This window comes from Pelodiscus sinensis, chromosome 2 (genome assembly GCF_052426305.1).
Source record: "Pelodiscus sinensis isolate ZL-2025 chromosome 2, ASM5242630v1, whole genome shotgun sequence".
Taxonomy (NCBI): domain Eukaryota; kingdom Metazoa; phylum Chordata; order Testudines; family Trionychidae; genus Pelodiscus; species Pelodiscus sinensis.
In genome coordinates this window covers 42,076,688-42,091,822 of record NC_143053.1, presented here as the reverse complement: position 1 = coordinate 42,091,822, position 15,135 = coordinate 42,076,688, and the positions used below count along the sequence as shown (strand labels likewise).

At 45.7% G+C, this 15,135-nt stretch overlaps 1 protein-coding gene across 6 annotated transcripts in view; it reads left to right on the top strand.

Moving 5' to 3' along the window:
* Positions 1-15,135, top strand: part of DPY19L4 (dpy-19 like 4) — a 196,354-nt gene that overhangs the window by 103,683 nt on the left and 77,536 nt on the right. For 2 of the 6 annotated variants that reach the window (XM_089776202.1, XM_075920362.2), the window contains exon 3: positions 7,829-7,938. Coding sequence is in view for 3 of the 6 variants with exons in the window: in XM_014579001.4 (XP_014434487.3) it covers positions 14,586-14,595 (10 nt within the window). In the remaining 3 variants the exon portion in view is untranslated. Of the gene's footprint in view, positions 1-7,828; positions 7,939-14,355; positions 14,596-14,625; positions 14,855-15,135 lie in introns of those variants that run through there. The other 4 variants (XM_014579001.4, XM_075920363.2, XM_006134071.5 and 1 more) reach the window with 3 other exon arrangements.

Below are 15,135 nucleotides of genomic sequence, written 5' to 3'. Positions count from 1 at the left end.
TGTGGACCACTGAGGCCAATTCACTGACATCAAACGTCGGGTGGTCGGGGAAGGTGCATGCATCTTTCGTAACTCCAGCCTTTTCCAGACACTGCATGCTGGAACTTTTTTCCCCAACTGCACCATCAGGATTGGGGAAGTAGACATGCCAATGTGCATCATGGGGGACACTGCCTACCTTCTGCTGTCCTGTCTGAGTAAGCCCTACACTGGGCACCTGGACCAAAGCAAGGAATGTTTCAATGCCAGGCTCAGAATAAGAAGCCTGTTATTTCGATATTATTTCAAACTAATGGGTTTGCTGTGTAGACGTGCCTTAAGCTATGAAAAATGATATTAACAATCAAAGAAATGTCACTTTTCACAGCATTATTTTTAATATTGAGTCTGCAAAATAAAAAAAAAACCACATAAATAAACTGCAATGATATGGACATCTATATGTGCATATGTATTAGTTTTTCCTAAAGTTAATTATGTCTTGTAGGGGAAAATGTCAGTACAGCTAACAGCAAGAGTGGGTGGCCAAACAGAGGCTATTAAAAATTTGCCTTGAAAACACCTGACCCAGAGTATCATGGTTAGTTCTGGGCATCACAAAACAAGTAGGAAATAGATGAAAGAGAGTGAGCTCAGATAAGAGCAACAACAATTATTAGTCAGCACAATGTGAAACTTAGGAAGAAGGTTTAGCAGTGCTAAATAAGAATATAAAATTAAAAGTCAGCTAAAGGGTCTCATTTTACCCTTTCCTCCAAATTTGGAAATGTACTGTAAAAGAAACTGTCATCAAAACCTGTGAAGAAATGCTGTGATTCAGGAAGAAACACCACAATGAATGGTTGCCTAAGGATATATGACAGAAAATAGAAGAATAAAACTGAAAATAAAACTGAAATTGAATCCAAAAGGAAAGAATGAGAACACTGAAACAGGAACTTCAGCAGAAATATGCTGCAAAGAAGAAGGTGAAAAAAAGTTCCAGGAAAGATAAATGAGATTTTATAGACAAAATGGCAGCAGAAACATAGGTTGCTGCAGCACAAAGTTATGTAAAGATGCTATATAATAACCCTACTAGACAGGAAGAATAAACACTAACCAAAACAATTTAGCAACAGTGACATCAGAACAATTTCATATGTGGAAGCAATACTTTAGTCAGCTACCAAAGTGTAAGCCCCTGTTCAACTCCCCAGATATAGAGGAAGTAAAAGGTCTGAACATCCAACTTGGGCTTGTGAATAGAATAGAAATAGAGATGACAATCAATCAGTTAAAGAGTGGAAAGACACCAGTTCTGGACAACATCTCAATGGAGGTCCTTCAAATAGACTCAAATAATATAGTAGACAAAAAAGATGCAGGAAGAAGAAAAAATACCAAACAAGTTGCAAAATGGTCATCTAGCAAAACTGCCAAAGAAAGGAGATCTCAGGCAGTGCAAAAACTTCAGGCGCATTCACTTGCTGTCAATCCGAAGAAAAATACCTACATGTGTTATCCTAGACAGCCTAAAGAAGGCAGTAGAGCAGTGAGATCCAACCTTTTAAAGCCCAAGATCACTTTTTGAATTTAAATACAATCCAGGTTCTACCTCAGACTCAAATACCTTTGCCCCACCTCCTTCTCTGCCCCTTCTCTGAGGCCAGGCATCTCCCCCATCTTTCTCTCAGGCCTCGCTCTGCTCACTTCATTTCCCCCCTCTTCTCCCATTCTCATTGACTTTTACCAGGCTGGGGCAGAGGGGTGAAGTGCAAGAGGATGCAAGCTTGGTCTTGGGCCAAGGGGTAGAAAATGGGAGGGGCTCTGGGGTGAGCCTGGGGCAGGTTGTTGGAGCGCAGGAGGGAGTTCATTATGCAAGTTCTGGGAATATGTGTGCAGGAGAGGCTCAGGGCTAGGATAGGGGTACAGGATTCAGGCTACAGCAGGGCACTATTTAACTAAGGTAGCTCCCAGGTGGTGGCACAGTGGAGGTAAGGCAAGCACATCTCCCCCCACCCTCCACGGCCCTGTGCCACTCCCAAAAGTGGACAGCATATCTAGCAGTGGCTCCTGCGTGAGGAGGGACAGGTGGCTCTGCCTGTTACCTCTGTCTGAAGTCATTGCCTCCACGCCTCCCATTGGCTGTGGTTCTCCATTCCCTAGCCAATGGGATCTGTGGGGGTAGTGCCTGCAGGCAAGGGCAATGTTGAGACTCTCTTCCCTGCCTTCCACAGGGGCCACAGGAATGTGCCAGCCACTTCCAGGAGAAGCAGGGAGTCTGTCTTAGCCCTGTTGCACTGCTGGACTGTTAGTGGCTGATCTCACAATTTGCCTGTAGGTGTCTCCAGGAAATCAAGCCCGATTCCATGAGATTCCTGGTCAATGTTCTGCACTTGTATGGAAAAAATAAGAGAGAATTAATTTTGTTATGAACATTAAACTTTGAGGTAATGTGTGGATGTGCCCCATCAGTAGAAACCAAAAAAGCTACATATAATATATATATTTTTAAAATTACCATGGGGTGATTACTCCAGTCATGATAGGTTAGGCGTTTTAGAACTCACCACTCAAATAATTAAATTATGAAATGCTCAGGCCAGCCAAACACCTAAAATAACACACTTTGAAAGAAAGAACACCACCAGTATGTATTGGATCAGGAGGTAAGTGTGAACGACAGAGTATGTTTGCATGAGTGACAGAGGCACGCACAATGTGAGTGACAGAGATGCATGCTGCCCCTTTAAGTATGTTGAGCATGTTCAAACATAGGAGCAGCTGCCAGCAAAGCTCTCTCTATCCAAAGCCCTATCATGGCCCTCCTCCCCTCTGTGGAAAGGTGGTACAGCGGTGGGGTGAGAGGGACATCCTGACATCAGTGCCTTCCCTCCTGTGCCTCCCTCACTGTGCACAGCAAGCAGGAGATTCCTGGCAGGCAAGGCAAAGAACAAGAGCTGAGGGGGAAGGGCAGCTGAAATGCCAGCACTTGATAGCTTCTGGGCCATACCAGTCAAGATCACTTGTCAGAAGCTCCAGGCTCTACCAGTAAATCCCAATCTACTGTTTGGTGACCACTGCAGTAGAGACAAGGCTCCAGCAAGAACCCTGCAGCAGGAAGGGTTCAGACAGGAGAAATCATGCATAGATCAAATAGCAGCCCTGCATTTAGAGACAGTCACCACTCTGCATGAATTTCATAGATTTCCAAAAAGACTTTTGGTACATTAGGTTGAACAGCCTTAAGGAAGTTGCCACACCATTATATAATCCCCCAGAAATTTGTGAATACTGTATAGATTAGAACTTCTATGAGATTATGACATGACAAGCAATACATAACAACTAATTGACTAAGTGATTACAGGTAACTGCTAGTGTCAGATAAGGATGTCTTGTCACCCATGACCTTACTAATGGTAATGGAAGACCACAGATCAGCAAGATGTAGTTTCTTTGTAAAAGTCTATTGTCCAACCCCTTGATTTGGCAAACATCAACCTGCTGTCCCATACCCACCCTGATATGCAAGCTAAAACTAATTAGCTCCAGACTCATGCACTGTAAGTAGGGCTACAAATCAACACCAACAAATCTAAAACCATGAAAATAAACACACAAGAAACAACTACACTCACACAAAAGGGGTTGGCACTTCATATATCTTGGCAGCATCATAAGAAAAACAGTAGAACAGATGAAGACATTAAATCCAGAATAGTGAAAGTCAGACATTCCTTTGCAATCCTGAATGCACAGGCCAATGAAGTCAGTCAGGAGAAACAGAAACCTTGTCTTCTGAACTAAACATTGAGGCTATGTCTACACTGCTTCCCTTTTCCGCAAGAGGAAATACAAATGGAGCACTCGTTTGCATATGTCGCACTCGCATTTGCATTTCCTCCTCGGATCCTTGTGCAAGAGGTTTTTGTGCAAAAAAGAGCTGTGTAGACGTCTCCTTTTTGCACAAAAAATCCCTTTTGTGCAAGAGCCGTTCTTCCTGAAAAAATGAGGAAGAATGGCTCTTGCGCAAAAGGGATCTGAGGAGGAAATGCAAATACAAGCGTGATATATGCAAATGAGTGCTCCATTTGCATTTCCTCTTATGGAAAATGGAAACAGTGTAGCCATTGCCTGAATGTCTAACATCTTTGTAGAGTCTGTCTTACTACAGGGTACTGAAACAGTGATTTATCAAGACCTTACTATCTGAACTCCAAATATTTATAATCATCTACTTTAGCCAAACTTTCAATATCAGAAGGCCAGAAAAAAATCACAAATGGAGGAGAACAAAATAGAAAATTATGTGCAATCATTCTGCTAAGTGTATTCAACAGCACCATGGGACATGTCAGTATGCACCTCTTAGCACCTCTTAGCAATACAACATCAAATTGGTTTGAGCCCCAACCCAATAATCTGGGAATGTAACACCATCCCTAGGCACCTGTCAAGGCAAGTCCACACTATGTTGATAAGTACATCTAAGCTTCACAATTTGAATTATTTTAGTAGCATAATTCAAATCGATATAGCTTAGATCTACTTACTGCAGGGTTCACATCAGGCTGGGTTGACAGAAGAAACTCTCCCATCAACTTCCCTTACTCATCTCATTCTGGTGGAGTACCTGAGTCAATGGGAGGGAGTGATTGGTGCTTGATTTAGTGTGTCTTCTCAAGACCTGCTAAATTGACTTCCTGTGGATTGATTGCTGCAGCATAGATCCACCCCATACTGGAGACATACTCTCAGAGGTAATACTTCCCTTCTCACAAGCACTGAATCTGTGTATAACTAAAAAACCTTTTTATTAAAAAGTGGAAAGGAACCCAGCATTAATTTGGGAAAACCCCGCAACCATGATTCAAAAGCATTAGTTACCAACTTTTCCAACTGGACAGACCAGACACCATTACCACAAAGGGTGTCCAGGCCATCCAGTCAGAAAGTTGTCAACCCTAGAAAGCAAATAACCATGAATAAAACAACAGAGTGCAATGGGCAGTGTCCTTTGCCTCAGTTTATTTATTGTTCTTGCCTTGAACAAGAAGTCCATGAGCCCAATTATGTCAATTCCTTCAGTGTATCTCCAGTTTAATACTACTGATGTCAATGGAGGGGGTCTACATTTACACCAGTGAAACTAAGATCAGAACTTGGGACTGACTGTGTTTCCAGCATTCACCTTTCGTCACTTGTATCCTGTGGCACCTGTCTAACTTCTCCTTCATTTATTTCTAAAAGAGGCTTTGCATCTTTTTCTCATCCTCTCTGCCACTGTGTTAAAGAATAGAGATTAAAATACTGTACCAGTTCACTCATCTACATCTTCCTCTACTCATTCAGAACTACACTCCCTACACAGTACATTTTCTGTACTTTTTCCCCATGTTTGTTTAAGGTGTCCCAAGTATTGCGGATTACACTACTATCTTTGGAAAATCATTCCTAAATCTAATTTACCCTAAATTTTCCTTTTCTTTATTTCATCCTATGATTGCTAGTATTCCTCTATTGTACCACCTTAAATTATCCCTCTGTTCTTTGTGTTTTCACCCATCAAATGTTTGTATGCCATTATCACACACCCCTTTGATTTTCTTGACTAGTGTGTATCTTTATTTTACGCAAACCACAAAGCCTTTACCATTTCCAATCTTTGGGGGTCTATTGCTGTAATCTGAGCTTCTTCTCATGTCATGTTGATTGCTTCCATTGTGAATTTCCATGTTGTCATTTGTCTACCCTGTTGCATCTTGTCCCAGGAGACTCCAATGAAACACTTGTCTTACTCTGTTGTTCAGTTCTTTCCTCTATGTGTGTCTTAGCTCTGTTTTTATTCCATATGTAAGCAGGCTCTGAATAAACTCTCCCCTGCCAGCTAATGATGAGCTGGGGGGGAAAGACTTCAGACGTAAACCATATTTGCACAAACACAACTACTTCGCCTAGGTAATCAACAATGGGAGTGAGTGCAAAAATAATTAAATATAATTATCCTCATTGTATGAGTAAAGAGCAGCAGAACTGTACCTGAATGGGGATGGAGGTGTCATCCTAGATCAAACCTCACTTGCTAAGAAACCAAATTCTAGTAAACAGAGGGGGCGAGTACAGCTGTTCCTATCTGGTCTGTCTAGGAGTCCCAAACACCTTTTGATCTGTCCCCCTCCAGTGCTTAAAAACAGTGCTGGTTAGACTCAACTGAAAGTCTTTATTTTGTTCAGAGATTCCTAGAGCTGATATTACTGCTATGGAGGGGTAGATGTTAGTTCTTAGGTGCAGTGTGTTGCAATGAACGACACCGCACAGCCTGCACTAGTACTGAGGTTCCTCTCTATCCTTCCTAGTCACTGAAACCTGGATTAATGGGTGGTGCTTCAGAATGTGGAGTAGCAGTTGAGAGGCTGGTGATAGCAGGGAAGGGAGGGGGGCAGAATAAACAATGGTGCAATGGCTGTTAGCAGCGGAGTGAACAATGGTGGCAGTGGGAAGCAATGGCAGAGTGAGTGGGGTACAGTAAAGGGACCAAGGAAGTGATGTACTAAAGGAATATTCTTTTATTAGACCTTCCCATGACAAAGGGAAAGTCCACTTTTCACCAAAAAGACTGAAGTGATCAAAAGCATTAGGAGCGTCACTGGGATCAAGCAGGAGAGGAGAAAAATAGGGTGGAAGAATTCTGAAGGTTATAACAAACAGCAGATAATCCTTCAAGAAGAAAAATCTGTAAAATCTTTTCCAAAGGACAGGGTGCTTTTCAGGTCAATGTAATTTATGCAAATTAATATTTCATTATGAAAGAAACATATTCCTTAGATATCGCCTCATGTAGGTAGCAAAAGACATGACAAGACATGTAAATAAATGTGGGTAGGGGACACATACACATGTAACAAAATAAAAAAAATAAAAACATCTGTAACTAAATAAAACAAAATACAGGACTATGTAGCACTTTAAAGACTAACAAGATAGTTTATTAGATGATGAGCTTTCGTGGGTCAGACACACTTCCTCAGATCAAACAGTGGAAGAAAATAGTCACAACCATATATACCAAAGGATACAATTAAAAAAAAGAACACATATGTTTATTGTTCTTGCCTTGAACATGAAGTCCATGAAGCAGGGATTTTTTTTAATTGTATCCTTTGGTATATATGGTATATATGGTTCCACTATTTGATCTGAGGAAGTGGGTCTGGCCCACGAAAGCTCATCATCTAATAAACCATCTTGTTAGTCTTTAAAGTGCTACATAGTCCTGTATTTTGCTTCAGCTACACCAGACTAACACGGCTACATTTCTATCACTAAATAAAACATGTATGTGCTATGGAAGACACAGCATAATATATTATACATTAGGAATTGTCAGATCTGCCAATTTTGTCTTGATCTCTCTATTCTGCTGATGAAACAGAGGTAGAAGAAAAACAGCACACCCTGAAAGCACACGTTATATACAGTTTATGGCTCTTTCATGTATTTTTAATTCTCTGTATACTTACACCTGAGTTTGGTTTCTTCGCTTTCTTTTGCAGTGTCATCCCAAATTTTTGCTTATTTTAATTATTTCAGACTGTTCTTCCTGCCTCTTTCCCCTTCACACACATGTATTTACATGTCTTATGACAAACCTACTGTAATCTTCTTTCTTCTTTTTTCTTATTAAAAATGTTAGTCAAGATGAAAGGGTGCACTGGGCCCCCTGCTGGACGCTTTATGACTCTACCATACTCTGTCCCAGAAAAGAGCAGTAGAGAATTCTTCTAATTTAAGGCCATGTGTCCACGTGTGGCATTGGAGATTGATCTTCTGGTGTTCTATTTAGCAGGTCTAGGTAAGACCCACTAAATCAAATGCTGAGGGTGGCTCCGGTCAGCACATGCATTTGCTTCCATCAGCTTTCCACTGTGAAGATGGGACCAAGTTCAACTTAAGGTAAGCTGACTCTAGCTACATGTTTTATATAGCTGGAGTTGTGCACTTTAACCCGACCTTCTGGGTCTAGAGTAGACCTGGCCTAAGAGCCCTGGAGCAGCTGTATGAGAAGCAGTCAAACAGTGCCCAGAAAACTAGTATTAGCAGGTAATAGAATAATTGAATTTTCAGCGGTTAGTCGACTGTTCTGTAGTCCCTGAGGGCAGGGACAGGGCTGGAGGCTACTCCACAAGGGCTGCTGTGAAGAAGACGGTGTCCACCATCTCCCCACCCCCCACGCTGCTGCCTCTGATAGAGGAAGTAGTGCAGAGGGGGAGGGGAAAGCAGTACTGCAGAACTGGTGTTGCGGGGAAGCAGTTTTTAAGCCGTCTGCCCCCAGCATTAGCTCCTGCTTCCCGCCCCCCTTGCTGCCTCTGATAGAAAGCAAAGGGTGGGGAGAAATGCAAGTAGTTGACTAGATTAACTGATAAGCCTACGCTTATTAGTTAATCGACTACTAGTCGACTACTTGTTCAAAACCCATTCATTCAAGTTCCACTGCTATTCTAATTCCCTGGGCCACTTCCCCTCAGCCATTCACCATTTTCTCTCTTTCCTCAGGGCTTTGTCCAAATAGAGTCCCAGCACCTAACTCAGGGCTCTTTCTCATTCTCCCTAGCAGCTGGCCACACCACCCATTCCCTTGCAGCTCCAGCAAGAAACCAACTGATTCTGGCCCAGCATCCATCTTTATACTAGGGATTTGAACAAGTAGTCACTCCCTACTGCACCCAACCTCCATCCCAGACCCCGCATCTCCTCCATTAATATCATGGAAGAGTGCGGCCCTTGACCACTTTTCAAAATCTTGGAGTGGCCCCCCCATCAAAAATTATTGCCCATCCCTGTCCTATGGGGCTTGCCGGGATTGCTCATGGTGGTGAGGATGGTACTGTAGCTGCCAGCTTCCTGGCTTCACGGGGTGAGGCTGGGGCTGTGGTGCCTGGACTTGGCTGCTGACACCTCTGGCGGGGAGGGCAGTCAGGGGACTGGGGCTGTAGTACCTGGCCCTGGCCAGTGGTGGGGCTTCTCCAGGGGCCAAGGCTGGGCAAGGGCAGGGCTATGTGGGGAGTACAGGAGGGCCTGGGGCTGTGTGCCATAACTCTGGGGGAGAGGGCCAGGATTGATGGCTGATGGGGCTCCACCCCCAGGCTGCGTCTAGACTGCATCCCTAGTCGACAGAGGGATGCAAATCAAGCATGTCAAAATTGCTAATGAAGCAGGGATTTAAATATCCCATGCCTCGTTAGCATAAACATGGCCACCGCTTTTTTTTTAAACGGAGTTTTTTCAAAAAATGAGGTTTACAGGATCTGTCGAAAAAGGCTTTATTTTTGACAGATCCACATCTAGACTGCCGTGTTTTTTTCCTGAAAAAACTCTGTTTTGAAAAAAAAGCGGCAGCCATGTTCATGCTAATGAGGCACGGGATATTTAAATCCCTGTTTCATTAGAAATTTCGATGTGCCTAATCTTCATCTCTCTGTCGACAGAGAATACACAGATTAATTTCCTTTTTCCTTGTGGCTGCTGCTAGATAAGTAATCAAATTGGTTTTCCAGTAGTTGACCAGACAGTGGCTTGCCATGGAAAATTCAGTTCCTTAAAGGCAATTCCCACCAACCTCTTCAGATGCCTTGTCAGACAATTTTCTTCTGAGTCTTGTAAATAAATGTGTAAGCCCTTCTGTCCCACTAGGTCTGTGCTGTCCTCAGAGATAGTGGTGTGATAGCTGCAGGAAGTTGTGTGGGATTCCCTGATTCAGAACAATCAAGCCCCAGCCCAAGGTTGTGCCTGGGCAACTCAATCTTCCAACATTTGAGAACAGGATAGTACAGCTCTTCTGTTGCTCCCCTGCCCTGGTCATAGTCAACCCCCAACATGGTCAAATATGACACTTGGGTAATACCTATTATGATTTGGTTTCTGTTATTTTGTTCCAGTTCTTTCTAACCTATCCGTTTTTAAAGTACAATGTCTTAAGAAATATTTAGGAACTCAGAATGTGCACTTGTTTCAAAAGATGGTGGATCAAATCTTGCAGTTCACCCTTAGTCCTCATTCAGATAAGACTCATTCAATGGGATGGCAGAATTTGGCCTAGACGATATACAAAGGGAATGTTGTCTGGCATTCTGTAGAGTTTATCTATGGTTGCCTAACCACATATGCCTTGAGGCCTAATCCAACACTCATCAAAGACAACAGGCTCCATTTGATTTCAAGAGGGAATGGATCTGGCTTCAAGATACCCAAGTCTTTCACTTTGAACTCATTGACGCAGAAGGTTTCTCCCAAACCTATGTCCTATATTCCTAGGACAAGGATGGGCAAACTGTGGGCTATATCTGGCCCATCAGACCTTTTAATCTAGCCCTTGAGCTCCCACTAGGGAGCAAGATTGGGGGATTGCCTTGCCCCATTCTGTGTGGTTTCCAGACAGAGGGGCAGCCAGGGGGCTCCACAGACTGCCAATGCCTCAAGCATCAGCTCTGCAGCTCCCATTGGCCAGGAATTACGGTCAATTGGAGCTGAGGTGGTGGTGTCTGCAGATGGAGTAGTACGAAGAACCATCTTTCGCAGCCTTCATGTGGGAGTCACTGCTTCCAGGGGCTGCTTCAGGTAAGCATTACTTCCCAAGGCAATTCCTCAGTTAAGGGACACTACATCTTTTCTTGCACTCTGCTTTAGTGAAAACAATGTTTTGTTTCTATTCATAACCATGGCACAATTCTGTTTATGTTTCTTTTCGCGTTCTTTTTCAAGAGGTTTTGATTGTTTGATAGTGCCTCTAATGATTTGCCATTGATAGTTTTGGACAAAAGGTTGATTTAACTGAATCTTGTGTTACCACATCAGCTGATTAAGGAAGGGTGATAACTCCCTCTTGCTTGGATGAGCCATTCCTGAGGCTCATTAATACATAGTGATTAATTTCTACTCCAGATCCATTAAGCACACTTTCACTGTAAATACATTGTCAATACACACATCTCACAATGGTTATAAGTCTGGAGAAATTATGAGCTTTCTGTAAACATGTCACATGATATCCCTTATGAGCAATTACCCTGCAAGAAATGTGTTTGGTATAATGAGTTCATCAGGTCTTAGGTAACAGCTGTTTTAAGAAATGGAGGATCCCTTGTTATGGGGTCTCTGTGATACAGATGTCACAACATAGTGACATAATCATGTACAGCCTGTAGCATGAGGCTAAATATTCCCATGGAGTAAAAAGATATAAGAGGAAAGCTGTGATCTCAGTCCCAGAGAATAGAGACCATGAGAGAAAATCCCACCCTCCCATAGCAGAGCCCTAAGGGATGACTCATTAATAGCATCTAAAGCGTGTTTCTCAACCTTTTTTTTATAAAGTACCCCTTTAAAAGAAAATTAAAATTATGAGTACCCTCAGTACCTACAGTTTTCAGACACACAACATTTTTTCTACTATTGCAACACATTTGTTTAAACAACTTAATCATAGCCAGGCGGGTGATAAAATTTTGGGGTGTAAAAAGTACAGAAATAATAAAGTGCTGTAAAACTTAAAATAAAAATTCAGTTTTCTCCAAATTTCAGGTGTGTTGACGTACCCCCCAGACTTCTCTCGAGTACCCGATTGAGAAACATTGATCTAAAGTACTCACAAAAACCCATCTGCCGTTTTGACAGGAGACAACTCCCCACAAGGGTACAACCACTCAAAGCAAAATGTATGGCTATCCATCTGTAAACGCGTTGGGCCGTGCACCCCATTTTCACCTGGTACCCCTTCCCTTTCCCCATGTTTCCTTTACCCTTTTGAGCACCCTTCAGCGTTTGAGTCTGTTTTGTCCAAGGCTCGCCGGGCCCTCACTTCCTGGGATTTTGCTGACCCCTAAGCAGGGACCGACCGCGGGGAGAGGGGGGTCCGGGCCTGCCCCCTCTCACAGACCCCAGCCCAGAGCCCTAAGGACACGGACGCTTCTACTGTCCGGTCCGGCTGGCGGGGTGTCAGCCGTAACTCGCCAGCCCACAGGCTTCCTTTGCCTGCCCTGGGCTACCTCCTCTCTCCACGGTTAGATATCCCCTTACCTCTGGGCTCACCTCTTTTCCTCTGGGCCCTGGCGAGAGGCTGCTTCCTTGGACCTCTCCTCTCTGCGGCATCTCCAGGGGTTTAAATCCCTGCGCCGACTCCCGGACCGTGGGATCCCGCCCCTTCCGGCGTGGCCCCGCTTCCGGTCCGTTGGCGGGGCCGTGGTCCGACGTTACTCCCCCCCACGTTGGCGCCCGGCCTGCCGGCAGTGCGTGGGCGTCCTGTCGGGGCAGCCGCCCGGGAACAGCTGCTGCACAGCGGTAGGCCGGCCCCTGCGCCACTCTGCCTGCGTCATGCGGTGCATCCGACGCCGCTACCCCGCCCCCTACCCTGAGAGCCGCCAGATAAGCGACCGCCGGCGGGACTGGAGTGCGGGGCGCCTCCGCCCCGTCACACCATCATATCAAACAATGCAGTCACACCAACTGTATGCTTTCTTGTGGTAGTGGACCTGTGAGCAATATCATGAGCAGAAGTCACAAAGGAATGCACAGGCTCCCACAGAAGACTTGCTGGGATACAAGGCCGTTGTTCACATTTGTCTTTTTCAACCTGTTTACAACATTTATTGATAGGTGCTATCCATTCAGGTCTGTCCTTGGAACCTGTGGATGTTTATGCGACATGAACTGAAATTCTAGCTGAAAGATATTTTTGAAGCATTTACGTTGACCACCCTTCTTGTGTTTTGCAAGTCTCAGCTCACTGTTGAGGACTTTTGCTGGGAGTCTATCCTCATGCATTCTGATAACATGACCTGTCCATCTAATTGTGCTTGATAATCATTGCCTTGATGCTGGTTGTAGCTATAGCAGGGTCCTGGGACTCTTATGTGGAAAGTGTAAATGGCCTGGATTGTCTTGATCTATAACTTTATGATAGAAGGGGATTTAAAGAATGATGTCCCTACACCCATCTTAGAAGATCCTCTCACTTTCTGTGTCTATATATGGGACATAAGAAGTCAGGGCTGTGCTAAGTGCAGAGCAGACCACACAAAGCTTTGTGATAATGCAGCCTCAGTTTTTAGCCTTGTTAATTGTGAAATAGCCATGTGAGGGGAATGGGATATTGAAAATGTTTTCTAGTTACAGTTGCTAACATTCATGATTTTTATCATACATCATGATATATGGTGCTCTTCTTGAAGCTGCAGGAGACACAGGAATATATGAGAACCTCATCTTTCACTTTATTTTTATAGCACACTAGAGGATTTACCAAGCATTGGTCAGGTCCTTGTAGGGGCTCAGGGCAGAGAAGTGGTGGGCGAAGGGGTGTGTGTGCGTGCGTGCGTGCAGGAGTATGGACATGGGATGGTGGGTGCAGTAGTCAGGACAAGAGGTTGTGTGTATTGGGGGGGGTCTCTCAAGGCAGGAAGTAGGGGGTGCAGGAGTCAAGGCAGAGAGTTAGGAGGTGGGTGCTCAGGACAGGGTGACAGTGCAAAAGTCAGGACAGAGGGCTCAGAGGTGGGGGGGCCCTCAGAGCAGGGGGCTGCAAGAGTTAGGGTGGCAGGCTAAGAGATTAAGTGGGGGGCTCAGGGAAAGAGACTGAAAAGTGTGAATGGGCTGCATGGGGCTGTGCTGGCCAGCAGCGGTGGCTCCCTAGGGCCTACACTGCCCATTTGGATTCTCCTCCCCATCTGGTACTGGGACTTTAGGAAAAGGGTGGGGGAGGGGGAGTGGTTTGACCTCCGGTTATGGCAGCCAACATGGCAGGGGGAACCATGTCCAGCACCAACATGGGAACCTTACCCATGGACGGCAACATCCAGAGGCATACCCCCAGCTAGACACACACTTACAGGCGCCCCATCCCTCCTGTGGGCATTCTGCAGTATAACTGTGCCTGTTAGCAGATTCCTCCCTTAGCATTTTATGAGAAATAATCCCATCCCAGGCATATCCTATTTTCCTTCCACAACCACACCCTGACCTGGCGTTAAGTTATGGTCAGAGAAAGCTGCAGACCGAATTGGATGTTCCTTGCTCTTACCATTTGGAGGAGTTTGTGAATAAACAGACTTACACATGGAGGGACAGTTAGTCTGTCCCAAGCACATAGTACATTTTTAGCCTCGGGGGTGCTTGAAATCACAGCCCAAGTGCTTCCTCAAACCCAGCCAGTGTATGTAACTGGGACACCCCACGGCACCGCCCCTGGGGTGCGCACGTGAGTTTTAGATCCGCGGGCTCGCCTCGGGACAGAGGGAAGCTGTCCCCACGGGAGGGGAAGTGAACGTCCCTGGGTTCGCTCCCGTCACACCGGAAGTGGAGCGAGGCCCCGCGTTGCCTCGGTACCCGCCTTGGTGTGCACCGCGCACGTCTCCGCTCCCTGAGACTTGGGTCCCCTTTGAGGCGGCTCCAGGAAGCAGGAGCGGCCTCCGCCGCTTGTGTGTGTTTGAGGCGCTCCGCTCCCGGGACCACGGAGAGGAGAGGCCGCGGGGGGCGCGGACCAGACGCCCTCGCCCTGGAGAGGCAGCGGGAGGAGCAGGCGGGAGCCCTTGCGGCTCAGCCGGAGCCTGGCGATGGGGGAAGGTGAGAGGCTGCCTGGCGTGTGCCCCTCCCGCGGGGCGCCGGGCTGGGGGGCGGTGTCCGGAGCCGCGGGGGAACGGGCGCCAGTGACAACGGGGCGCTCGTGTCTGGCCCCTGCTGAAGCGAGGCGGTTCGGGGGCGTTGGGGGCGCGGTGTTGCTCCGGTGATGCAGCTCGCAGTGAACGTAAATCAGGTGGCTGCTCCGGACTCGGCTTCCTGCGTCTCTAAAAACACGATTTTAACTGAATTTCAGGAGAGTTTGGTAAGAGCCTGGGCGAGCCCCAGAGTTAGCTTGTTTGGCAACAAATAAGTGAGGGTCTCACCAGCCCTGCAGTCCCCTGCCTGGTGGGAAGGCAAAGCTACACTCCTCATTGCTCAGAGTTTGCTGCTTACAGACTTCTTGTTGCCTTATTAATTGCAAATCTGTGGAGCTGTTTTCACGGCTGCGGACTGTGCAGGATTTTAATGATCACAAATGCAGCTACTCCATGTCACTTCCCTTTTCCTCTAAATCACACCGGATGGAACAACGATACTGCTTAA